The sequence below is a fragment of the Sarcophilus harrisii genome, chromosome 6 (assembly GCF_902635505.1).
Source record: "Sarcophilus harrisii chromosome 6, mSarHar1.11, whole genome shotgun sequence".
NCBI lineage: Eukaryota > Metazoa > Chordata > Mammalia > Dasyuromorphia > Dasyuridae > Sarcophilus > Sarcophilus harrisii.
This window is the reverse complement of record NC_045431.1, coordinates 107,291,511-107,319,037: the sequence shown is the minus strand read 5'-3', so window position 1 is coordinate 107,319,037 and position 27,527 is coordinate 107,291,511. Positions and strand designations below refer to the sequence as shown.

Here is a 27,527-nt window from a genome sequence, read left to right as displayed (position 1 = left end):
TCCATATATATTCTTTATATATTATTTCTATGTATATCCCTCTACTCCTTTCTTTCTGGACACATATTTTTCTCATATATTTCTCTCCCATGTATTCCCTACAATTGGTTGTTCACTGTTCTTTGTGATGATGTTAACAAATAACCAATAAACATTTATTAAGTGACTACAATGTGTTGAGCAATGTAGATACATAGAAAGGCAAAAGACAGTGAGTTCCTAGTTTCAAGGACCTCATAACCCAATGAGAAGATATGTATTCAAGGGAGAATATTGTTATTGTTGTTGTTCAGTTATTTCAGTTATGTTCAACTCTTCACAATCCCAAGTGGGGTTTTCTTAGTTTCCTATTTTCTTCTTCAGCATATTTTACAGATGAGAAAACTAGTGCAAACAGGGTTAAATGACTTGCCCAGGATCACTCAGGTATTGGGTATGAGGCAGGATTTGAAATCAGATCTTTCTGACTCTGAGCCACTATCTACGCTAACCACTGCAGAATCTAGTTGTCCATATGGTACTTTACAATTTGCAAAATGCTTTCACATTTGATCCTGCCAGCAATTCTAATATAGACAAAGAATATTATCTTCTGCAATTTCAATATTAGGGAACCAAGGCTCAGATGAAATATATGATTTTTGCCCCAAAATACTTAATGGTGGAATAAAAGTTATTATTCAGGTCTTCACTTCATATATGAGGGGCTCTTTTTCCTATACTACACCACATTCCCTACCCTGTGAATTTCAAGCTATATTTCTCAGAATGTTATGTTTTACTCCTTCCCTCTATCAGAAGTTTATGGGTGCTATTTTACCTTAAACAGAAAATCTTGACTGTCAATTACCAGTCCCTGGAAACTTGAATTTCTATAAGTGTGGCAATCTTTAAAAGAATACTTGAAAACTTAATAAGAATCCCCAAACTTAAAGGCAAATGGGATGGATCAGAAGTGACTTCAGGTGAAGTTGTGGGGGAAAATTCTCAACAAATAATGAACTAACTATTCGACCTAAGTGGATTTAATTTGTATTATTTTGATAACAGATCTTTATAACAAATGACTAGCTAGTATAGAATCCAAACACCAATTGGGCAGATTTCAGAACTGCTCAGATGAAGCAAAGTTTTTTGTGTTTTTCCCCCTGGAATTATTATCAACCTCTGTGGAACCTCAGAGATTTATGTGCAAATGAAACTTCTTAGTGTGCATCAGATGTGTGGCTAGCCAATCATTCATAACAAACATTTGCTAAATACCCAGAGGGTACATGGCACTGTACTGAGCATACTATATGCTCATCTAAGCATCTAAGAAACTTAGATGAAGTCTTTAGCTCTTTTGTCAGGCAATGAAGAGATACTTTGCCTTTCCACAAGAAAATTCAAATCTCTACTGAAAATACTTTGTATTTTTTCTGCATATTGTAAAAATGGAGGTTTCCCACACTGTGCCAAGGAAATCTCTAGAAAGTAACATTTCTAACATGCTACATTTCAATTTGATTCAAAAACATTTGTTAAATATCGATTTGTGCAGAGTTCTTTGCTGTTGTGGGAGATGGAAAGTTTAGATAAGACAGAAGGCAGTCTCTGTCCCTGACTATACTTAATTTAAAGCAGTACAAATGATTTCAGTGAGAAAGAAAAATAGCAACTATTCAGAAAGACCTATGTGGTTACATTGGGGATTCATCAACAGATTTTAAAAAGGATGTTAGCAAGCTATGTCACCAAAGACAGAAGTTTAGAATGGAGTTAAAGAATGCAAAAAACAATTAAAAAAGGCCAAGAGATTATCAAAACTGGGGTTGGGCTTCTATATCCCGAGGGACTGGGGAGGAAATAATTGTAGAGATTGGAGGAATGATTTCTAGGCAGGATTCTTTAGGCAAACCTATAATTACTAGGTGTGATTTCACCTTTAGAAAATTCTGTTTTCCCCTCTCAGTAAAAGAATGTTCATTCTCTAGAAGTGAATAGGAAGGAAAAATCTACTGATTGGATTTCTCAAGGGAAAATTAAGATTCCTCTTCTAGAAACTTTAGTGCCATTTAATCCATTTGTCTGTTGCATGTCAGTTACAAACAGCTCAATACTTTGTATTATGTAATTCATGTATTTCCCCCCTTTGAGCACCCAAGCTACCTTGTACACAGTCCTTCCAGCTGGGCATTTCCCAGGCAAAAAACACTGGAGGCGAAATAACCCAGGAAAGGACAAAGGAGAAAGCAGGGACACAACTGAGAAGTGGCTAGAGCTCCTGAATTCTCTGTGCATTTCCAGCAGGGTCACCAGAAGTTTTTTTCTTCCCAGGGTTGTTGGGAGGATAGAATAAGTTTTTTAAAGAAGTATAGAGTGCTCAGTACTTATAATTATTGGGTAGTATCCTCCTACTCTTCATCAGGACTCCAGTTCAGCTCCTTCCATTATAATGATAGGAAGTGTCTTGCTGATGAGGTAGTTAGATGGAGCAGTGGATAGAGTTAGTGCTCAGCTTGAAATCAGGAAGACCTGAGTTCAAATCCAACCTCAGACATTTACTATATCTGCCTCAGTTTCCTCAGCTATAATGAATAATAGCACCTATCTCTAGAGTTATTATGGGGACCAAGGGAGATCGTGTTTGTAAAGTGTTTTCACAATATCTAGAAGATAGTAGGTGTTAGATATAAATGCTTATTCCTTTCTTCCTTGTAAGTCAAAATCCAGCCTTCTAGAGTCCAGCTCAATTCTCTGAAGATTGAAAAAAGAGAAAGCTAGGAAACTTCTACATCTCCTTGGCAAACTCAAAATGTACAGCATATACAAAATATAAAATAATCAACATGAATGGAGTTACATCATTTCCTCAAATACTTAACTGGGAAATACATAGCCTCAGATGTCTTTCATTGAGACTCATGCAGAACCTGGGGGCAAAATTCAAGCTCAATTTGGCAAATTTTGCTAGTTAAGCCAAATAATGGAGTCAGGATCTAGGGAGAACATTTCTTATTCAATAACTTTAATAATTCCCATCACTAAAATATACCATCAATTACAGATGTTTGCATACTAGTGTCCTTGATTTAGAGTTGATAGAAACATTAAGAATCTTCTGTCTCCATGTTTCTCATCATCCACCACCATTTTACAAATGAGGCACAGAAAGTGACTGAGGAATAATTGAAAGACAGGCCTCCAGCTCCAGAGCTAGTGCTCTTTCCACTGTACCTATCACTTTTTGAGTTCGTTTGTTTTTTATCCAAGTTGCCTTCTTTATTTCTGATACAAGTCATGGCCAATGTTTTTAAATAAGGAATTTATTTATGCCAAACACAAGGGGATATGGGGTGAAGCTTGTATGGGATGAAGGAAGTTTCTTTTTCTCTTACCATTTCACATTCATCCTACCACTTAACCCCCTAGAATATGATTCCATTTTTATCATGCTATTGAAACTGTTCTCTTATAGGGTATTAATGACCTCTTGCTGCCCACATTGAGTGACTCTCCATCCACACCCTCCTTATTATCTCTGAAGCATCTGACACTGTTTTTATTCTTTATTTCTTTAATAGCCTTTTCTAAATTATATAGTAATCTTCTTCCTCTCTAGTCATTTCTTCTCTATATCATTCATCAATTTAAATTTGCTTCTCTTCCTTCCCTATGAAATTTTTAATCAGCACAAATAATTAGCACTCTTCAACAGAGTCCTTCTTGATTACAATAAACTCTGTGCTGAAGTAGATAAAGAGCTGGTCTTAAAGTCAGAAAACCTTAGATTTGAATCCTACCTCAGATAGCTTACTAGTTGTGTGGCTCTGAGTCAAATCACTAACTTTTCTGGACCCGTTTCTGTTTAAAAAGAAAAGGGAATTATCCCTCATAAGACCTCTAAAGTCCCTTCCTGCTCTAAATTTATACTCATACAGCCTCCTGGTTTTCTGAATTCATAATTCAGGGTTTGTTGCATTTCATGAATCCTTTGGTTATATACTGGCTTCTTGTTTTTCTTGTTGTTGCTATTCAGTAATATCTGACATTTTGGGACTTGATAGGCCTTAGCATGCCAGGTCCCTCTATCGTTCACTATCTCCCAAAGTCTGTCCAAGCTCATTTTCATTATTTCAATAATAAAATCTATCTCATCTTCCATCATACCTTTTTCTTTTTGCCTTCAATCGTTTCCAATCTTTTCCAAACTTTTCCAATTAGTCCTGTCTTTTCATTATGTGACCAGAATAAGCTTTACCTTTCAGTATTTGACTTTCCTGTGAATAATTAATTTCAAGTGTTGACTGATTTAATCTCTTTATGTTCCAAAGGACTTTCAAAAGTCTTATCTAGCACCACAATGTACAGGTGAAAATTCTGTGGTACTCATTTTGTTTTTTATGGTCTAACTCTCATAGACATACATTACTACTGGAAAAACCATAGCTTTGATAATACAAACTTTTGTTGGAAAGGTAGTCTTTGGTTTTTAGTATGCTTTCCAGATTTGCCATAGCTTTCCTTCGAGTGTCATTTAATTTCATGGCTACAGACACTGTCTACAGTAATCTTTTAACCCAATAATATGAAATCTGACACCTCTTCCACTTCTCCATTTGCCAGGAAGTGATGTTGCCAAGATCTTACTATTTTTGATGTTAAATTTCAAGTCAGAGTTTATACTCTCCTCTTTTACCTTTATCAAATGGCTTCTTAATTCTTCTTCACTTTCTGGCATCATTTGCATAACTGTTCATAATTTTCTCATTAACTTTAATTTTAGCTTTTGATTCATCTAGCTTGGCACTTCACATGATGGACTCTGCATGTAAGTTAAAGGTAAGATGAAAATATACTAGCTTGTAGTATTCCTTTTCAAATCTCAAACCAATCAGTTGTTCTATGTTAGGTTCTAACTATTGCTTCTTGTCCTAGATTCAGGTTCCTCAGGAGACAACTAAGATGATCTAATGTTCCCATATCTTTGAAGATTTGCCACATTTTATGGTAATGCAAACCAAGGCTTTCATGTAGTCAATGAGGCAGAAGGAGATGTTTTTCTGGAACTCCCTTGCTTCATCCAGTGAATGTTAGCAATTTGGTCTCTTGTTCCTCTGCCTCTTAAAAACAAGCCATTCTTCTATTACTTCTCAGTTCACATATTGCTGAACCCTAGCTTGCAGAATCTTAAACATAACTTTGCTGGCATGTGAAATGAGTGCAAAAATTCTTTAATTTGAACATTCTTTGGCATTGCCCTTCTTTAGGATTGGGAAGTAAACTGATCTTTTCCAATCCAATGGCCATTGTTGAGTTTTCCAAATTTGTTGGCATGCTTGAGTGCAGCACTTTAACAGCGTCATCTTTTAGGATTTTAAATAGCTCAGTTGAAATTCTGTCACCTCCACTAGCAATTGTTAGAAATGTTTCATAAGGCTCACTTGACCTCATTCTCCAGTATGTCTGGCTCTAGGTCAGTCACCACAGCATCGTGATTTTCAGTGATGTTAAGGTCTTTCTTTATAATTCTTCTGTATATTCCTGCTGCCTCTTCTTAATTGTTTCTATTTCTGTTAAATACCTATCATTTTTTTGTCTTTTACCACTCCTATTTTTGCATGAAATCTTCCTTTGATATCTCTAATTTGTTTTTTTTTGCAGAGATCTTTTGTCTTTCTCATTATATTATTTTCTTGTATTTCTTTGCATTGTTAAGTTTTTATTTGATTAAAGCTAAAAGGAATGACATTGGGAATAAGAAAGGGTTGTTAATGAAACTTTTATTTACTTATTCAATAATTATTCTCACTACTCTCTATGAGAGGGACAATATTTTGGTACCAACACCATTTGGATTTAGATAACTACTTCAAGGTTAACAAAGCCTAACATACACTATCTCCTTCTACCCTCACAGCCACACTATGAAGTATGTATTACACATAGATAGACAGATAGACAGATAGATTGATAGATAGATAGAGATAGATAGATGGATAAATGGATAGAAGGGTAGATAGGTAGATAAAGTGAACTTTTATTAAGTACTAAATACTGGAGTTATAAATATAAGCAAGCAAGAAAATCCCTGTCTTCATAGACCAAACATTTTGATAGGAGAAGACAGCATAGAAGGAGGAGCTAGAAAGTGAGGCATAAGACTACCACAAAGTGGTAAGGAAATCATTTGAATAATAAATCCAATTTAGAGTAAAATAATCGTGACTGATGCCACTTCTGAAATTATGATACTGACAAGGGATTCATGACTCAAGGTAAGAAATTTTTCCCTATGGGAAAACAATCTAGAGAGTAAATTGAACTGACTGATAGATACCACAGACATATATATATTTTTTCTCTGACACACATTACCTTTATAACGTTGAACAAGTCAATTATCCTTGCTATGTCTTAGTTTCCTCATTTGCAAAATCAGGAAGTAGGGCTATCTGACTGCTGAGGGCTCTTATCCCTCTCTCTGATATATTCTGTTCATTTTATAGATGAAGCAGCTAAGTGAAGTTCAGAGAAGTTAAATGACTTTCCTATCGTCACACAGCTAAATATTAAAGGTAGAATTTGAACCCAAGTTTCTTGAGTTTAAGCACTTGATTCACTTTATCTTGCTTCTCTTTACATCCATAAGTAACATGGGACGTATGTGGAATCCAGAATGAGAAGACCTAACTGTCCTTAATCCCTACTAGATTTATGACCTTTTCCAAATTACTAACCCTCTTTGAGACTTATTATCAATTATCAAGAATTATTATCAATAATAATTAACATATTTATACTCATATGGTTTGTTGAATATTTTGTTGAATATTGAATATAATCCGCAAGCTGAAAAGCCAACTAAAAATGAGTTATTTACTATGAGTTATTCCAGGAAGCTTCAATTTTTATTTGATGATTCATGAAACTGAAAGTAATGAAAAGCATATAAAGAGAGAAGGTACACTGAGAACAGATATAGAGATGGCAATCAAGGAAAAGACTAAAGGTGAATCTCTATAGCTTGAAGTTGAATCCCAGGAAAATGAAATTTCTTGACCTCCCCAAAAAATCAATAGAGTTTTTAAGTTACTATAAAACTATCAAATGTCTTGGAAAAACAAATATTTCTAATATGGAAGAATCTAAACTGACTAATGTGGAAATGATTATTTTTAATAACATTTACTGGAAAAGCAGAAGAGTTGAAACCTTAGACACCAGGAATATGACTAAGGAAAGAATTATTTCTACATGTACATCAGTGAACTGGTAAGCATAGTGACTCAGAGCATTCTGAGCTTTCTGGAAATTTGGAATCAAATATCATCATGCCCATCAAGAAGCTAATTGGAGCTAATCATCACATTCCCTATGTATGTAAGCAGAGGGTGACCCCTTTGACAGTCTGAACCCCTTCTCAGAATAATGTCTTTAGGTACACAAAATAAAATACAAAGGATCACAAAGAAAACTGATTATATTAAAATATAGTGAGAGTTTTTAAACAAGTTCATAGAATCTAGGTAGATTCTAGCTTCCATCTTCAATCTCCATCTTCATAAAAATATAAATAATCTCACCTTTTGTCAGACCAATGATCCATCAATTCTAATTTTCTCTCTCATAGTGATACCAAAATCAGTAATAACTCCATTCTCCTTGTCTATGGGTAAATCATTTCACTACTCTTCTTCCTCATTTATACAATCAAGATTATAATATTTATGCTATCTGCCATAACAGGATTGGTTATTGGAAAGACCATTCTTTGTAAACCTTAAAGAACCATATAAATGCTTCCTCATCATATTATTTTTGTGATATTGACCTTCTTACCTGAATTCAGTCCCTGAAAATAAATTGGGGTCTTGGGAAAAGAGTAGATATTTTGTTTGCAAACTTTGTCTTAGCTATGAAATTTCTAACCCTTTTCTGTAATACAAAAGTAAGGCTGGAAGCAAAGTCATCCTTAGATTAACTTAATCCTATCCTATCATGCTAAAAGATACTTTTTGCCCCTGGATATAAATTTCAAAGCTATAACATTAAGTGTCAGATCCCCGGTGTTCCTAACTGCTGCTCTGAGAATCTACTGTTTTAAAGCATCTAAGAGGAAGAGAGGCATGTTTCAAACCCCAACACATTATTCCAAAAATTCCACATGAGTAAAATGTCAGTCTGGATTTAGTCACATATTGTTTTTTAGCTTAAATAATAGGAGCTGCCATTTAACATTATTTTACTCAATATTTTATTCTTATTACTCTTGTTAGCTATAAATAGTATCCATTAGGAAGCCACTTTCATTTCATTTATAAAATAAATCCATAAAAGTAGTGTCACATACTATAGGCTTAAAATGTGTCTCTATTTTTGGTCAAATTTTTCTTTTTTGAAAATCCAAACAAAACACTTTTGATTTTACTTAAAAACATTCCAAACATACAAAAATATAAATAAATAAACAAACATTACATCATATTACTAAGTTCTTAATTCTCTGGAACATAAATGTTAACATCATTTATGAGGCATCCAAATTTGGATATTTGTAGGTCAAATATGTTATCTCTGACAGCAGTCAAATACCAAGAGTCAGACTGATGAAGAATCATTGTGGTCAGTGTCATACTGACTATTGGTAGTTGATGATTTAGTCCAAAGGTATTTCACTGGTCCCATTAAAACCATGACTTAAATAGAAATAGCGATAGTCAAAGGACCTATGTTCCAATCCTGACTGCCATTTTCTATATTTGTCACTGTGGGTAAGTTATTTCTTCTTGATAAACCTGACATCCTTCATCCTTTAAGTAAAAATGTTAGATGAGAACAGGAATTCTCAGTCATTTTTGATATTGTGTACCCCTTTGGCAGTCTGGTAAAAAACCAATGGATTCTCAGATAATATGTTTGTTTTTAATTTGTAATAGAAGGAAATACTATATTTCAGTTAATGGGGGGGAGGGGGTGATTTCTTTTTCTCATTCAAGCATCCTCTGCAATTTACAGCTCAGGAAAATGGAGTCTAAGGAGGGAAATGACATCCAAATTCATCTATCAACAGTCTAGGTGTCCTGACTCCTAGACTACTGTCCATCACACTGTTTTGTACATGGAATTAAAAAAAAATACAAATTTATAGAGGGCTGGGATGGATTTTTTTTTAATTGAGACTGGAAAGCCAAGAGTTCTAGAAATAAACCAAATTCATCTATCAACAATCTAGGTGTCCTGAGTCCCAGACTACTGCCCTTCCCACTATGTTTTGTACATGTAATTAAAAAAAAGAGAGAGATAAATTTATAGAGGCCTGGGATGGATTTTTTTAAAATTGAGACTGGAAAGCCAAGAGTTCTAGAAATAAAGCATGTGATAAGTCAGCATCTGTGTAGTAGTGTTAGGCCAATAGGAGGGCACAGTGAACTTTTATGGACAGTATAAATATTTTGAGCAGCCACATCATGACCATCTGATATCCTCTTTCCTCAGGATCAGCTGCTAGGGGCCGAGGGCATCCAAAGCCAGGCACATTTGGGACTTGGATCTCAGTCCTAACACACAATCTCCAGCAGCCATGTCTATGGAAGAGGAAAGCCGTCCTTTTGCCCAGCAGCTGTCCAATGTCTACTTCACAATCCTTTCACTTTTCTGCTTCAAACTCTTTGTGAAAATCAGCCTCGCCATCCTCAGTCACTTCTACATTGTGAAAGGAAACCGCAAGGAGGCGGCCAGGATCGCCGCCGAGTTCTATGGCGTGACCCAAGGGCAAGGTAAGGCTTCGAGAGGGGGCTCTGATTGCTAGCAAGCCGGCTTTGACTCCAGCTTCATTCCTGGGCCTCTTTGCTCTTCCCACGGCTCCTTTGTGGGCCGGCTTCAAGGCCGCACTTGTGATTATTAAGGGAAATGTTTGCGAGCTCACTGCTGGATTGTTTCACAAAGGAAAGGTTTAAGTTTGTTACATAAACCCCTCTAATAAGTATCCCTGCTAAGAGGGAGGGGGGAATTCATGCCAAGATAGATTTGGTGGAGGTGTAACAACAACAATGCAACAAATTGTAACATTTTCCTTTTAACATCAAAAGAGACTAAGCTTTTTCTTTTGCCTAACCATATGTTTAATGCTGACAGAAATGTTCAAACCTCTTTTACCTTGGATTTCTCCTTTCCTCATATTCTAAGTCAAGTTAATTCAACTGACACTGAAGCAGATACAAAGTTACTGAACCTGGAAGTGTAGCTAGAGAGGCTGGTTATTTGTCAAATTTGTAAGAAAGTTTTCCTGTAAGAATATATTGAAGAATAAAAGCAATTCCACAATTCTTTTGCCTAAATTCAGTGCTGACAGAAATATTCAAACCCCTCTTACCTAGTGAATCTTGGATTTCTCCTTTAATCATATTCTAAGTCAAGTTAATTCAACTGACACTGAAGCAGGTAAAAAGTTACAGATCTACTCTAGTGTATCTAGAAAGGCTGATTATTTGTCAAATTTGTAAGAATGTTTTCCTGCAAGAACAAACTGAAGAATAAAACTACCAAATAAAAGGAAAGCAGTTCCAGATTCCAGAATTCATGGCAATTCCAGAATTCCTTTGTCTTAACTATAAGTTTAATGCTGACAGAAATATTCAAACTCCCTTTACCTAAATAGTGAATCTTGGATTTCTCCTTTAATCATATTCTAAGTCAAATTAATTCAAGTGACACTGAAACATATACAAAGTTACTGAACTTGGGAGTGTAGCTAGAAAGGTTGATTATTTTCATGTTTGTAAGAATGTTTTCCTGTAAGAATGAATAAAACTACCAAAAAAATGAAAATAGGTCTCATATCAAGTTCTTTCTTTCCTTCCTTTTCTCTCTTTCTTTCCTTTTTTTTCTTTCTCTTTCTTTCTTTGCTGTCTTGCTTTTCTTCTTTCCTTTTTTTTAGTGGTGGTTTGCTATTCAATTTGCATAAAATAGATGGCAAGTTATGCAATCTTGTAAATAATTAGACTTTATGTCTGGGTGGAAACAGGCCTTCATATTCCTAAAAGGAAAGTTGGACTCTTTGACTAAGTGTAAATAAATAGTATCAATAATCAATTTTAATAGATGTCACATAATTACGCATTTATAAGTCATCAGTCCAATTGATCTATACAAAGAGTTTATGTGATAGCCCCTATAGTGATGTCACAGTCTATTATACTAATATCTGGTTTTAGAAGCATAATTATTCAAAAACTGAATAACTATAAATCAGCAAAGTTCAGACTGAAAACTGGCATTCACATGAAGGCACAGTGGGGTTTACATGTGTAAGTCTGTATTCACAAGGACTTAAGTCAAGAGAAAGAGAATGCTATTCTTAACATCTATTGTACTTTTGTCATTGAGCAGCAGAGTCTATTTTTATATGTAGGTTATATCAAGAAACACTTGTGTGGGAAATCAAATGCAAGAGGGAGAACTCTAAGTAAAGTTTGGGTTATGCTACTATACAGAGTATAAAGTTGGCAGTAATGATGCATTTAATCACTGAAAAGGAGACAATGAATTTGTTGCACAGAAAGTAGGTTTTGATTTGTTGATATTCAGTCATTTTAGTGTCTAACTCATTGTAACCTCTTTTCTGAGATTTCTTGGTAGAAACAGAGTGACTTGGCATTCCCTTCTCCACCTCATTTTACAGATGAAGAAAATGAGGCAGACAGAATTAAGTGACAGGGTCACACAGCTAGTGTCTGAGGTCAAATGTGACCTCGAGTCTTCCTGACTCCAAGCCTAGTACTCTATCCACTGTGTCACTTAGCTGCCCCCTGTTTTGGTAGATATTACAAAAAATCAAAAGGTTTTCTGTTGCTGAGGCAAATCTTTTCTTTCTAAGAATATCTTGGCATATTCTTTCACAAAATTTAATGAGGGAATAATTTCCATTTCCCTGAATGACTCCCTGAAGGAGAGGACTAGAGTCCTATCAGAGACTATTGTGTGGTATATCACCTAGCTAAATGAAAAGAAGGAAAAATCAGTCACCTATTTGAATACTTTGTCTACATGACATCAGACACCAGGAAAACAGCAGTTTGTTTTTTAAAGTCTAGATATTTGAATAAAAGCTGACAAATGACTGGATTTTTCAGCTAGATATTCAGTATGATTAAAGTAATGAGACTACTTTTATGTGTTTATTTTTTAAACTATGGTATTAGTTTGAGTGCCACACCTTGTATCTTATATTTCAGTGAAGAAAGACTGGTAAGAAACAAAGAATTTCTTTCTGTTGAAATAAGTTGCAAGAGAGACCTCTGGAGGTCCTTAAAAATAGAACAGTTTCTCATTGCTCTGGGATGACTTAATAAGATTCTGTTTGAAGCTGGGGGATGGCTTAAATGACCTCTCAGATACATTGATGCTATGAAATTAAATTACAGATGATAGATAAAAACACTAGCTGATATAAAAATTGTCTTCCCTCTTCTTTATTCATACCCCACAGATCATAAGATAGAAAAGTTTAATTTAATCTTTTAGGATTATGCTCTCTTAAAAAATCCTCTTAATTGGTGGCTGCCAGGTGGCACAATAGATAGAGAATTATGCATGAGTCAAGAAGACCTCAATTCAAATCTGGATTCAGACTCTTAGTTGCTATGTAATAGTGGGCAAGTTACTTAGTCTCTGTTTGCCTCAGTTTCCTTCTCTGTAAAATGGAGTTCATAATAGCACCTATTCCAGGGGTATTGTGAGAATCAAATGGGATTATATTTATAATGCATAGTGTATGGCACATAGGAGATACTTAATAAATGTTACCTTCTTAATTTCCTTCTTAATCAACACATTTCACATCATCTGATAATGCCTCTATAATTAGAGCTAAGTTCAAATCAGATTCTGCCTCTGACATTCGTAATTATACATGGTGTTGGATAAGTCATTTACCCTCCCTGGGCCTCAGTTTCCTAACCTGTAAAATGAGAGGATTTGGACTAGAGGGTCCATTCCAATTCTATATCTATGATCCTTTCCAGTTCTACATTAACTTTTCCTTCCATTCTTCTATTTTTCCATTTATGCTAAGTAACACTTTCTACCCAAAGGAAACCATAAAATAGGGTTTTAATTTCATATTAATTTACAATAATGTGACCCAATCCTAAACCTCATAATCTGTTTGTTTTATTGTTAATGAGGAGTCATTTTTAGCAAATTACAATGGTTTTCACTCTGTATGATTCTCATTCTCTCTCTCTCTCTCTCTCCCTGTCTGACTGTCTCTCTCTCTTTCTTTGTCTGTCTATCTGTCTCTCTCTCTTCCTCTCCTTTATTTTTCTATCCCTTAAAATAAAAAAAAAGACTATCTTCAATCTTTAATACTTTGTTCTCATCTTTTTAATAACCTAATCAGTCTTAATTATTTCGGTATAATCCCATTGTTTCCCATCTTCCTGGGGGAAGATTATCACCTTCATTCCTTTATGAATTAGGTTTCTCATTCTGACTTTCAAAGCTAGCCAAACCATTCCCCTATCATTTCTGAAGTGGACATGCCAAATTCCCTGAAATCTGAGATGTCATTGCATGTCACCACATGTATTCGTTTCTTTCGTAAACACAGTACATGCTGTTGATGACATTCTGGCTGTCCTTTTTCATGAGCACAGTAACACAGTAGCACTTTGGTATGAAATAAATGAAATCATTAATTTTTGTCAGATACCCATCTCCGATTGGATGTACCCTCTTGGGGGGACAAATGGAATCCTGGAACAGGTGCGAAGCAAGTGACAACTTTTATTCTCTGATGATTTCCTAGGCTCTTTCCAATCAGTGTATGGACCAAGATATGATGAAAAGAGTGTGAGGAAACGATTCTACAGTTCCCAAATTGATTCCCTCAGAATCCATTTGTTATTTCACTGAATTTCACTTTTGGAAGGAAAAAAAGTCTTCATTTCTCTACCATTATAAAAAAAAAAACCCTTGCCTTCCCCCTCCTTTCCTATATAATGAGTAGCCCTTTCTTTGTTCTCTCCTGGAATATTTCCTGGACTCCTCGCCTCTACAAATCAAAAGTCTATTCTTAACATTGTTAAAGTTGTCATTAACTTTTGAGAATAGCAGCTGGAAAATTAGATAGCTACCCAGGAATTCTAAGCAGCTTTCAACTTTATCCCTAACTGGTGAAGGACCAAAGTAAGGTGTTATGTACCTTCCTGCCCTTCAGAGCACTAATATTTGAATTGTGCCCTATCCTGAGGCCTTTGTACAGTCACCGGACAAATACATAAAGAATCTACATTCTCTGCTTTTATCATACTAATGACACCTTGACAAGAAATTCCTGCCATCAGGAGAAATGTTGTTTCAGTGATAATCCAGGCTCTGTAGAAAGTCAGTGGACAAAGCTACCTCTAGGCAAAATTGTGATGTTATTTGTCTGTGGTTATTTGTCTTCCAGCCTTGCCCTTCTGTTTCCTTTCTTACTTTCTATTTTATTCCCACCTTTTCTCTTTATCAGACACCTTTTGTACCCTCTTCTTCTCTTCTCTCTTCACCCTGATCAAAATTTATTCTCAAGAAAGTGTCAACATTGGGCTTTAAAACTATAATGTAGATTTATTATTCTCTCTCAGAACCACTGTGTCTTTATTTCCATTAGACTGTACTCTCTTAAGGGCAGATATTATTTTTGCTATTCTTTGTATCCTTAGCCTTTCACAAAACAAAAAAAAATTTATAAATGCTTGTTGACTTATTTCTGATTGCAGAATAAATGGTGCTTTCCATGATTAAAAGAACTGCAGGCATCAGTGGGAACAAATAGAAGAGAAAGTACTTTGGGGAACTCACTTTAATTATATTTAAAGTCCTGAAAGTGATTCAAACTTAAAATCCCTTTTAAAATTAGCATATTAACTAAATACAGAGAGTAAAAAGAACCAGATGCCATCTCTTTTTATGGTCCCTGGAATGTTAAATTCTTGAGGACAGATATGCTTTTATCACACTTTCATATTTGTGTTCCCAGGGCCTATCACTTTTTTTTTTTAATGAACCTGTGATTTCAATAGTACAATTAACATTTATTGGGGAAACTCTCCATAGCAATGCAAATCAGTATCTGCTCTGCAATTTATGGTCTTAGAGAGTTACCTAGGGCCCTGATGAAAAATGATGTAACTGGCCAATTTAAAGTGTTAGAAGAGAGACTTGAAGCCAGATCTTCCTGTTGCTGAGGCCTGTTCTCTATCCATCATCTTACAGTACCTCTTATATAAGTGCCACATATGTAGTAAGTGCTTAATAAATGCTTATCAGGTAATTTATGGATTGGTGGTTTTCAAATCTATCTCTCCAATATCAATCTCTCTCTCCTGAGCTGAATTTTTTCAGTGTTTACCAGACTGAACAAATCTACTTGAATGTCCTATAGTCTTCTCAAACTCAACTCTTCAGCAAGAGTATGACTAGTTAAGATAATCGAATCTTTACCTCAAGGTCCCAAAATTTAAAAAATGTCAGCAGCACTGATATCAAAAGTATAGCAACAATGGAGAAGAAGGAGAAGGAGGAGAGGAAGGAAGTAGAGGAAGAAGGAGGAAGAAGAAAAAAGGAGAAGGAGGAAGAAAAAAGAAGAAGGAGGAAGAGGAAGAGGAAGAAGGAGGAGGAGGAAGAGCAGGAAGAGGAGGAGGAGGAGAGAGGAGGAAGAGGAGAATGAAGAAGAAATTGTTAAATAGATTTCACCTTTCCTCCTGTCTGCTATATTCCAAGTCTCTTTCTTCCTATTATCACAGTGGATATTGGAGCTCTATCCTTGTACACACATAGCCTTACTGAATTTATTTTTAAAAACTTGATTTCAGCTTCTTGTGCCCCTTGCCCCCCAGAAAAATCATTGTAAAGCTTGCATTAGCTATAAAACATGCTAATTATGACTCTGCTCATCAGCTTTCTCTTCCAAACCAGTTTCCTCTCCATATTGTCCTATTTGCACCAATGATATAATCATTTTCAGTCATCTAAGCCCCAAAATGTATAGTTCTACTTGACTTTCCTCTCTCTTCTTCATGATTATGGAATCAAGTCCTACTCATCAATTCTTTCATCTCCCTTATCATTCCTATTGCTTACCACTGTTTCCTACTGCTAATCCCATCCTTTATTACTCACTTCAGAATTAAGCTTCTCACTGGTTTTTCTGCCTCCATTCTTTCACTTTTCTAATTCCTTCCACATATATTGAAAGATAGTCTTACTAAAGTAAAACTTTGTGCATGCATGCTATAGGCTACTCAGAAATCCACATCTCTCTCTATTACTTACAGAATGGAATCTATATTCCGAATCTTGACCTTCAAGGTTTACCACAATTTGGCTCAAGATAAAATTTAAAAAAAATTTTTGTTGCACAATAAAGCCTCACTTTTACAAACTTTGTTTCACTCTTAAAAATACAAACTTAGTAAAAATACTAAAAATTCAACAAAGTATTTCTGTTCATTATCTCTATCTTTCCAACTCCAGACACAATATACACATTCCTCTTTCTTCCAGTTTTCTCTCTATCTGGAATGTCCTTCCTTCTGATCTCTACTCATCTCAGTCAGTCAATCAGCCAGCATTTATTAAGCACCTACTAGGTCAAGTTCTATTTTCTCCTGACAAGTCACAGTTTACCATGACCTCTCCTCCTTCTAGGTTATATTACCTCTCAGTATCTCTCCTCAGAAAATTATAATAAATTATCCATAAATGATGTTGAAGATAGACTCTCTCAACTGAAAAAGACCTGTGCTCCTGTCAAATTTGCTATTGGCATTTTTTTTTATTATAAATATTTTTTCTCTGTAGTCATAAAAAAGGGGGGAAAGTCTTGTAACAAATATACATAGTCAATTAAAACACATTCTCACACTGATGAAGGTTAAAATGTATGTTTCGTTCTGCATATTTAATCACTTCTCTGTTCCAAGATGTGTATTATGCTTCATTACGCTATTGTAATTCCCTGGGATCATGGCTGATTATTATTGCATTTATCAGAATTTTAAGTCCTTCAAAATTCCCCCATTTTACATATTACAAAACTGAGACTACGGAACTTAAGAAACTTTGCCAGAGCAATAAATTGGGAAAACATTTTTACATTCAAAGGTTCTGATAAAGACCTCATTTCTAAAATATAGAGAGAATTGACTCAAATTTATAAGAATTCAAGCCATTCTCCAATTGACGGTCAAAGGATATGAACAGATAATTTTTATATGAAGAAATTGAAACTATTTCTAGTCAGATGAAAAGCTGCTCTAAATCACTATTGATCAGAGAAATGCAAATTAAGACAATTACGAGATACCACTATACACCTCTCAGATTGGCTAAGATAACAGGAAAAGATAATGATGAATATTGGAGGGGATGTGGGAAAACTGGGACACTGATATATTGTTGGTGGAACTGTGAACGGATCCAGCCATTCTGGAGAACATTTTGGAACTATGCTCAGAAAGTTATCAAATTGTGCATAGCCTTTGATCCAGCAGTGTTTCTACTGGGCTTATACCCCAAAGAGATCTTAAAGGAGGGAAAGGGACCCACATGTGCAAAAATGTTTGTGGCAGCCCTCTTTGTAGTGGCTACAAACTGGAAACTGAGTGGATGTTCATCAATTGGAAAATAGCTGAGTAAATTATGGTATGTGAATGTTATGGAATATTATTGTCCTGTAAGAAATGACTAGCAGGATGATTTCAGAAAGGCCTGGAGAGACTTACATGAAATGATGCTAAGTGAAATGAGCAGAACCAGGAGATCATTATACACGGCAAGAACAAGACTAGACAACAATCAATTCTGATGGACATGGCTCTCTTCAACAATGAGATGATTCAAACCAATTCCAATTATTGAGTGATGAAAGAGCCATCTACATCCAGAGAGAGGACTGTGGGTTTTCAACATAACATTTTCACTCTTTTTGTTGTTGCTTGCTTGCATTTTATTTTCCTTTTTTTTTTAACTGGTTTCATTTTATTTTTCTTGTGCAGCATAATAATTATATAAATATGTATGCATATATTAGATTTAACATATATTTCTACCATGTTTAACATAAAAAGAAACTTTTCCAGGATCATATAAATAGTAAGCATTAGAAATGGAATTGCACCTTGTTTTTGTTGTTGTTACTATTGTAGTTAGTATTATATCCAACTCTTCATGGCCCCATTTGGGATTTTCTTAGCAAAGAAACTGAAGTTTCCATTTCTTTCTCCAACTCATTTTACATATGAGGAAACTGAGGTAAATGTTAAGTGACTTGCCCAGGCTCCCAAAGTTAGGAAGTGTTTGAGGTCAGATTTGAATTCAGGAAAAGGAGTCTTCCTGACTCTTGACCCTCTATCCACTGTATCACCTAACTTTTTTAGAATTTTACTATTAATTTTGTCATAGCTTTGGCCAGGTCTGTATACTTCTAACTAGAGTGTGATGCAGTAAAGATCTCTCAACTTAAAAAAAAATAAAGATAATTCACAATGAAAGGTAGGTTTTCACGTCCATGAATAGCCATCAGAGAGTTAGGCTGAGGCAGGGAAAGGCTGGGGCTGGGGGAAAGAGTGTGGAAGATGGGGGAGAAAATGAAGAAGAAGGGGAGATATCATATGAAAGCAGATTTAGTATTTTTTCCCTATCATGAAAACCCAGCCAAGGTTTAAAAACAGCAACACTGATCTGAATTTATAGCAGCAGATGCCAACAGCAGCAGCAATGTCGTTCAATGTTCTCTATTTCTAAACAGCAACTTGGTTCGTGCTGTTTCTGAAGATCTAGTAGGTGTTGATTTGTGTGTGAGCTTAGCTTGGCTAGGAAGACTTGTCAGTACTGCTATAATGAAAAGTTACTTTAGAAAGCAAGCGGGTATGGAGACTCCTCCTCTTTGTCCCTTTTCATTATCTAAAGATAGAAAAACATCAAAGAAGTGTGAGACATGTTTATTTTTAAATGTATCTTCTGGACTTAGGAGAAGGCTACTAGTATACATCAATAGAAATATTAATCTGAATAGACTTGATACCTTAATAATGGTGTGATCAAATGGGAAAAATGTTTAATTTATTTAAAATTATACACTTTCCTCCCTAGCAGCTCCAGAAACATTTGTTGGCTGAGACAGTCACAGCATTTTAAATTAAGGAAGGAATCTGGGAAGGAAGGATCAAGTTGAGAAATGTCTTGACAACTGTTGTTTTGGTCTGAGAATGTCAAAGTAACTTGTGGTAGCTAGTGATTTGGGGGTGGGGAGAGAGGGAAAAGAAATCAGTATCACTTTCCTTACTTCAGAATGGAAGTTGCACCCCCTAGATACATATTTATTTTCTTACACTTATGTACTTATGTTTCTTTACTCTGATTTATTATCTATTCTTATTCCTTTATTTTTCTCCTTTTTATCTCTTTTCTTTCTTTTTTAAAGCCTTTCTTCCAATTTTTATAAGGAGATTTATTTCATGCTATTATAGATTTAGAATTGGAAAGGGAACTTAGAGGTAACCTAGTCTGACTCTTCCATTTTACGAATTACAAAACTGAGACCTAGGAAACTTAAGAAACTTTCCCAGGATCATATAGATAGTAAGCATTAGAAATGGAATTGAATCTAGGTACTCTAATTCCAGAGTCAGCATTATTTCCATAGTATTAGGCCAGTTTTATTGCTAAAGAATTCCATTACCAGAAAAACAAAATTTGTCTCCATATTTATGAATTTTTATGAAATATTATGTCAATTTAGCATGAAAAAATATTTCAACAGAATTGTCTAGTGTTCCTTAAGGCTCTATTTTCACAGAAAATGTTCACAGTTTTCCTGTGCATCAACTGCTTTCCAGTCATGGGAAAAAAAACAAACCCCAGTAACAAACATGGGAACTGGATGTTGTTGTCCTGCTTCCAATTTTTACTGTTTCTTCTAGATGATAGTAAATTGTTAGAGATGACAATTTTCCCTTTCCCCCTCCCTTTTTTGACACCATTAATCAGGTTCCTTCAACTTTATTAAATTCACTCTGTGTGTGTGTGTTTATTATATATGTATTCTATATGGGAAGAGAGAGACAGAGAGAGGGAGTAGCAGGACACAAAGAGAAAGAGACAAGGAGGATGGAGGAGAGAGACAGATATGCAAGAAGGCAGAGAGTGCCATAGGGAAGGAAGGGAGTGAGATATGAGGAAAAAAGAAATAAGGAAATAGAGAAGAAAAGATGAGGAAAAGAGAAGATGAGAGAGGGAGAGAAAAGAGACAGAAGGAGGAATATTGAGAAACAGGGTAGGAGAAAAATAATGTAGAAAACAGAGTGGTGGAGGGAGAAGGAGAGGCAGAGGGAGAGGCAGAGGCTGAGAGAGAGGGGAGAGAGAGAGAGAGAGAGAGAGAGAGAGAGAGAGAGAGAGAGAGAGAGAGGAGAGAGGAGAGAGAATTTAATGTCATTCAGCAAGTATTCACTTCATTTACCAAAAGCCTATTATATGCCAGGTATTGTGTGTTAGTACTGGGAATTGGTTTGTTTTTCAGTCACACCTGGGATTTCACTTATACAAGGACATGTCTAAAGAGGAACTTCTATCAAAGCAGATCAGAACTGACTCTTTAATTACATATAAGAGAGGTGAAAAGAGGTATAGAAGACAGAAAATTGTCTTTGTAGTAAAGAAAACTTGAGTTCACACTTATTGGCTAGGTGATCATGGAATTTCACTTAATCTCTTTCTGGGCCCTAGGTCCCAGAAAATTCTTCAAGAATCTAGGACTATAAAGCCAAAAAAAGAAAGAAAGAAAGAAACCAATTGTGTTAGTGCCCTTAGCATTAGGGAAATTAGAAAAAGAGAGGATAATTCTGTTTTGGACATGAGATTCCTTTGGGATATATGATTGGAGATGTGGGACTAGAATTAAAGAGAGGGATTAGAGCTGAAGGTAGGGTTCTGAGAACTCTCTTCATTGAAATTATTTATTGAACTAATGTAGGGTGGGAGTAATGTGATCATGAAGTGAGAATGTAGAGAGAAAAGAGAAAATGTCCTACGATAAAAACTTGGGGGGGAGCATATAACCACACATAAGGGAATAGGGCACAGAGGATGGTATAGCAAAAGAGAGTACCACGTACCCTATCAATGGACTGGGACCTTTAGGGGATATAAAAGAAATTGGCATGTTTCCTATTCTCATGGAATTTTAAAAGAAGATATTTTTACATACATTAAAGAATTATACATGAAAGTTAGGAACCATTGTTAAGACTGTACACAATAAAATGTTGAAATTAATATAATTACATTATATAATGTGACAAAAAAAGGGAGGAGTGCTGATAGCAGTCAGAAAGGGAAGATATACGCTAGAGTTGTCAGGACAAACTTCATAGGGAAAAGGTGGGTTTTCATAGGGTCCTTAAGGATTTAAAAACATCCAGGCAAGTGGAACAATAAGAGCTAAAACAAGAAGGTAAAAAATTAACAAGCTGCATCAAAGAACATATATTGAGACTTCTGGCCAAAATGGCTACATGAATGTAAGAAGGAAGTCCAGCTTCCAAAAACCTAGTCTCATAAAAACCTAAAATTCACACCAGATTGAAATGATACAGAAATCCAACAAAAAAAGTGGCTTTTTCCAACTCAGAATTGCAGAAAAAGGCAACCCTAAACCCAAGACCAATAGGAAACGGTGCTCCCATCAAAGTCAACCCCCAGGGGAGGCAAGCAGTCTAGTTACCTTTTAGCATTACCAGATAGACAAATGATTCTGCAAGGCTCTGGAGTCAGAAGCTGGAAGTGTAGAGGGTTTCCAGCTTCACTCAGAAAGCCCCAGGATGATTGCAAATCCATAAGAAGCATGTATACTAAGTTAAGCATTTTGGCAAAGGTAGTAAATATGTTTTTTTTTTCAAAACAAATCATTAGCCCTAATTAATCTAATTTGTGAATCTGAATTTACACATATGGTATTTGCTTAAAGTAAGGCACACTTATACAGAACTAATAGATAGATAGGTAGACAGAATCTTTTCCTAATGGGAACTAAAATTTAGATGGTGGTACTATGGTGTACTCAAGTCCTTTATCTTCTTCCTACACTGAGATGACTTTCATCCACATGTCCTGAGTATGGTTTATGTTTCCCAGACACATATCAAAAAAAAAAAAACCCACACATAACCCAACAACAACAAAAACCTAGTTTTAGCTCTTTAACCTATATATGCAGCTCTTGATCAATTAATCAACCAGATGACATGCTGGACTTAGTGTCAGACTTCACTTTAAATTCTTTCTTAGATGCTCACAGTGTGAGTGATTCTGTGTGAATCCAGAAAAATGATTTAGCTTCTCTGTGCCTCAGTTTCATCATCTGTAAAATGAGGGAGTTGATTTGATGGCTTTTAAAGTCTCTCCTACTCTAATCATCTGAGCTATCAGTTTGTTTTCACAAATCTATTCAAGAAACACCTATGTTGTTTTGATACTACCAGAAAAAGAAAAGCTTTTGCTTTCCAGGAACCCACCTTCTACTTTGTGAAAACAACATACACATATATTAATAAGTACAAATTACATATAAACACTAAAAGGGAGTGCTCAAGAGATGGGAAGTAAGTCAGGAAAGGCTTCATGTAGGAAATGGCACTTTAAATGAGGTGGGAGGGAAGACCATTCTAGGAATAAGAGGCAAGAGCTTGGGTAAAAATAGGGAAGTGAGAAATCAAATGTGTATATGGGGAAGGGGGACCTCAAGTAGGTAGTGTAACTAGAATATAGAAAAATCTGTGTGGGGAAGCAATGTGAAATTAGTTTAGAAAGATGGGCTGGAGCCAGATAAGAAAAAAATTTAAATGCCAAAGAAGGAATCACTCACTTAAACTTTTCTTAGAGACATGATATAAATTCTCTGTACTTTGTATTTTAGAAATGTCATTTTGATAATGGCTTAGAGGATAAATACTCTGGGGCTAGAGAAGGGGATGGATTTGACTGACAATATGGAAATAGGATTGAAAAGATTTGGCATTAGGGATGTGAGGGAGTGTAAAATGTCAAAGATCATACCCCTGGGGTATGAACCTAGAAAACCATATAGTCATACCTTCAAAAGAAAATTGGAAATTAGGAAGAGGGATGGGTATTTGGGAAAAGATAATAAATTCTGTTTTCAACCTGTTGAGTTTGAGATACCTAAAGAACTGATGATATTTAGGTAGTGTATGTCAAATAGGAAATTGGTGATAAAGGAATGGAGATGAGGAGAAAGATGAGCTGTATAAGAAGCTCTGCAGAGTCATCAACATGGAGATGATAAGAAAACATCTGGAAGATCATGAATCAGATTGTAGAGATTAGAGAAAAGAGCCCAAGACACAATCCTAAACACTCACATTTAAGGAATCGGATATGCATGATGATCAACAAAGGAGACAGAAGAAATGATCAGATGAGTGAGAAAAAGAACCTGAAAATGTATATTGTTATGAAATCCCAATAAGAAAAAAATAAATTGGAGATCACTGCTGGTCACCAGTATCAAAGAGAAGTCAATAAGGATGAACACTGAGAAAAGACCATTAGATTAGTGCTAACCTAAATTTAGATTTTACCTCTGATAATGGAAATCAAGAGAGCACAGATCCCTAGCTTATTACTTAAAGAACTTTGCTCACTATGTATGTTGATGTATCACCCTCTTTGAAACTGAACTAGCCAACAGTCTCAGAAACATTAAGCGTTCCCTGGAATCATCTGACTTTCACATAGAGAGCCTTTTCTCCCAGGATAGAGGTCCTCTACACTCCTGTTACTGATTCAAGCTGACCAAAGATTTCATGATATTTCATTTAATGGCTACAGCATAGAGAGGCAGGGCCTAAATCCTGATTCCCACCTTTAGCCCCCATGTTTTTGCCTCTATTCAAACTTCAGAAGACAAAGTATAATATACTAACATCTTGGAGAAATTCATTCTCTATCCCCAGTCAAAAAGGACTGGGGAATATTCAGTAGAATAGAGTGGATACAATATGGGACTTGAAATAAGGATAAACTCGCTTCCAAACTCAAATTAAATACTCATTAGCTATGTGAGCCTGAGAAAATCATGTCATATCTGTGTATCTTGATTTTCTTCATCTATAAAATGAGGATATTAGACTCAATAATCTCAAAAGTCCCTTTCAGTTCTAAATCTGTTACTATGACCTCTCTTCCCAAGCCAGATTTCAAGAGATCATGTAAAATAGTAAAAATGAAGCTCTCAATTACTCCCATTCTTCTCTTTTCCTATACTACTATCTAGCTTTTCTCAATCTTCTACTCTTATTCTTGAATTTGCTGATTCTTTGACTTCTCTTACAACTTTCCATTTTTCTCATGTCCCTCTCTTTGCCCTATTTCCCCCAATAGCGACCCACATTTTATTTCAATAGAAATGCCCCATCTCCCAAGGTCATCCATAGTTAAGACTATGTAGAGTAAACAGGTTTTCTGGTGGTAATCTGCCAGAAGCTTTAACATTTACTACTTACTAGCTATCTGACCTTGTGCTAGTGCTCTTCCCTTTATGAACCTCAGTATTCTGGCATTTGTAAAATGAGGAGGTTGTACTAGCTGATCTCTAAAATTCCTTCCAGCACTAACTGATCCTATGATATTTCATATAGAAATGACTTGGCATGGTTATACACAGATCCAGGCTTGGCTGACCCCACATTTTCTATAACTGGAATTTTGTCTTCTTAATGTCATAAAATAATAATTGCCTATTTTCTCACCTTTCTTACCTTGCTTGTCATTGTCTTGTCCTTGGGAATTTTGTTTCTATACCATCTGGAACTAGAATAGCAATACATTCTCTGCCATGTACCTTACTCCTGTATTCTTCATGCAAAATCAAATGCTTATTTTGTTTTTTTACTCATTTACTTTCTTTTTAAATATGATTTCTCTTGTGCTGCAAGAGAATTGTATAAATATGTTTATACATTTTGGATTCAACATATATTTTAACATGTTTAACATATATTGAATTGCTTTCCATCTGAGAGGGGTAAAGGGAAGGAGGAGAAAAATCTGAAACACAAGGCTATGCAAGGGTCAATGTTGTCAAATTATCAGGAATATGTTTTGAAAATAAAAAGCTTTATTTAAAAAAGCAATGTAAGGTCTAAATTAGAAAACTTAAATGAAATACATTCAATTTTACCTGGATAAGAGGAATCCTTTGTTTCTTTGAAGAAACAATGAATGCAGGCCAAAAAAGAATAATTTCATGTAAATGTAATTCTTTGAATCCATAACATCCATTTTTCTATGAACTTAAAAGAATTTTTATGTTTCAAATGTGCTTTTCCTTTATTAGGATTAAAACTCAGGGGGGAAATGAAGAGCAAATAAAGAATTTTGCCATTAAAAAAATCAAATAGTTAGATATTAATCAGTTAGAATGGAATACCAATTTAAAGTGGATTCTGTGGAACTGTTATGTAGACCTCTGTGTTTAGTTAGGCCTACCAATTTTGCTTCTCTTTGGAGTAAAGATGTGAATTAAAATTTGTAGTTTTAGGTTCAAAATGAAGTAGAAAAAATGGAATTTGTCTTATGCTTGGGTGTTCTTCATGAGTTGTACCCTATCATAGTGGCATGGACTCTGAAAATTTAATAATAATGTTCAAGAAGGCCACTAGATGAAGCAGTAGATAGAGTGTCAGGCTTGAAATCAAAGGTTCCTCTTTCTGTGTGCAGATTTAGCCTCAGCAACTTACTGTGTGACCCTGGGCAAGCCACTTAACCCTGTTTGCCAGTTTTGTCCTCTGTAAAATGAGCTAGAGAAGGAAATGATAAATCACTCCAAAATTTTTGCCAAGAAAACCTTAGATAGAATCACAAAGAGTCAGAAATGACTAAAAAATGACTAAATAACAAGAGCAATGTTCATGGATGATGAATGATACTGAAAATGATTTATTTTTTACTAAGAACAATTAAAGATAGAAAAACAATACTGTCTAAACATTACATGATCATAGACCCTCAGAGGTAGAAGGGACCTCAGGGGCTATATTTCTAATGCAACCCATAACAGAACACAAAAACTCCTTCAGCAATAATTCTAACAAATGATTGTCTACCTTAACTTGAAAAGTTAATAAGGGAGACTCCAATAAAAGTATGTTCCACTTTAGGACAACTCTATACACACACACACACACACACACACACACGTATATAAGTTTATGTCCCAAATTATATATAGGCACACCTTGTTTTCTAGTACTTCATCTAACTGCACTTTGCAACTATTGTGTTTTTTAACCTATGAAAAGTTTATGGTGACCCTATATTAAACAAGTCGCCTTTCCAACAACATGTGCTCACATCATGTCTCTGTATCACATTTTGGTAATTTTTAACAGTATTTTAAACTTTTTCTTTATTATTATGGCTGTCATGGGTGATCTGTGATCTTTAATGTCACTATTGTAATTGTTTTGGGGCACCATGAACTGCTCCCACATATGACTTAAAACTTCATCAATAAATGTTGAATAATCCTACAATGGCTTCTTAAGTGTTCAAGTGAAAGGAAGAGTCAATAAATATGGTAAACTTGATTGTTGCTTTATTTTAAGAAATTGCCAGAGATATCAAACTACCACCTTTATCAGTCAGCAGCCATCAACATCAAGCAATAACAAGACCCTCCACCAGCAAAAAGATTATAACTCAATAAAGGCTCAGATGATGGTTAGCACTTTTTAGCAATAAAGAATTTTTAAAATAAGATATGTATATAGATATAATACTATTGCTCAGTTAATAGATTTTAGTATAGTATAAACATAATTTTTAATGTGTACTGAAAAAAAATTGTGTGACTTGCTTTATTGTGATATTTACTTTATTGCAGTCTGCAATATCTCTCATGTATGCTCATATATTAATTTATACACATACATATGCACACATGCATATATATATACCTACAAATTCATATACACATTTACTTATTTATAGGATATATTGTGTATATGTATAAATACACACATATTATGGCTCATTACATTGCCCTGACCTCCAATTCTTCAGGCTAAAGAAGCCCAGCTTCTTCAACCAATTTTTACAGGGCACATTAATCAGGTTCTTCATTATCCTGATTGTCAATCTCTGAACCTGAAATGGATTTTATAAATCACAAATATTGATGCTTCTGCATGTTATTATGTAATTATAAGATTTAAAGTTAGGATACCTATTTATGACTTCTTGTTCTATATGAACTAGTTATTCATCTTCAACTCAAAATCACTAGTTATGTTGTAAAATAATTCATTTTAAAGCCATCATTACATATACCATTTTAACGCTTTTGTAGCAAATATAAAATAGAACCACACCATAAATTTCTAATAGAATACCCACTTTAAAAGTTACTTCTAATTTTTTTTTTCAAAATAGAAAAGAAAAACATCATCTAAAGATGCTCAGAAATGTTCAGTACCAGT

The 27,527-nt window shown here is 35.0% G+C and overlaps 1 protein-coding gene across 1 annotated transcript in view; it reads left to right on the top strand.

The window, feature by feature from the left end:
* Positions 1–27,527, top strand: part of ASB5 (ankyrin repeat and SOCS box containing 5) — an 83,616-nt gene that overhangs the window by 6,793 nt on the left and 49,296 nt on the right. Inside the window, exon 2 of the mRNA XM_003773051.4 lies at positions 9,481–9,761. Within this exon, the coding sequence (XP_003773099.1) occupies positions 9,566–9,761 (196 nt within the window). The 5' untranslated portion in view covers positions 9,481–9,565. The remainder of the gene's footprint in view (positions 1–9,480; positions 9,762–27,527) is intronic.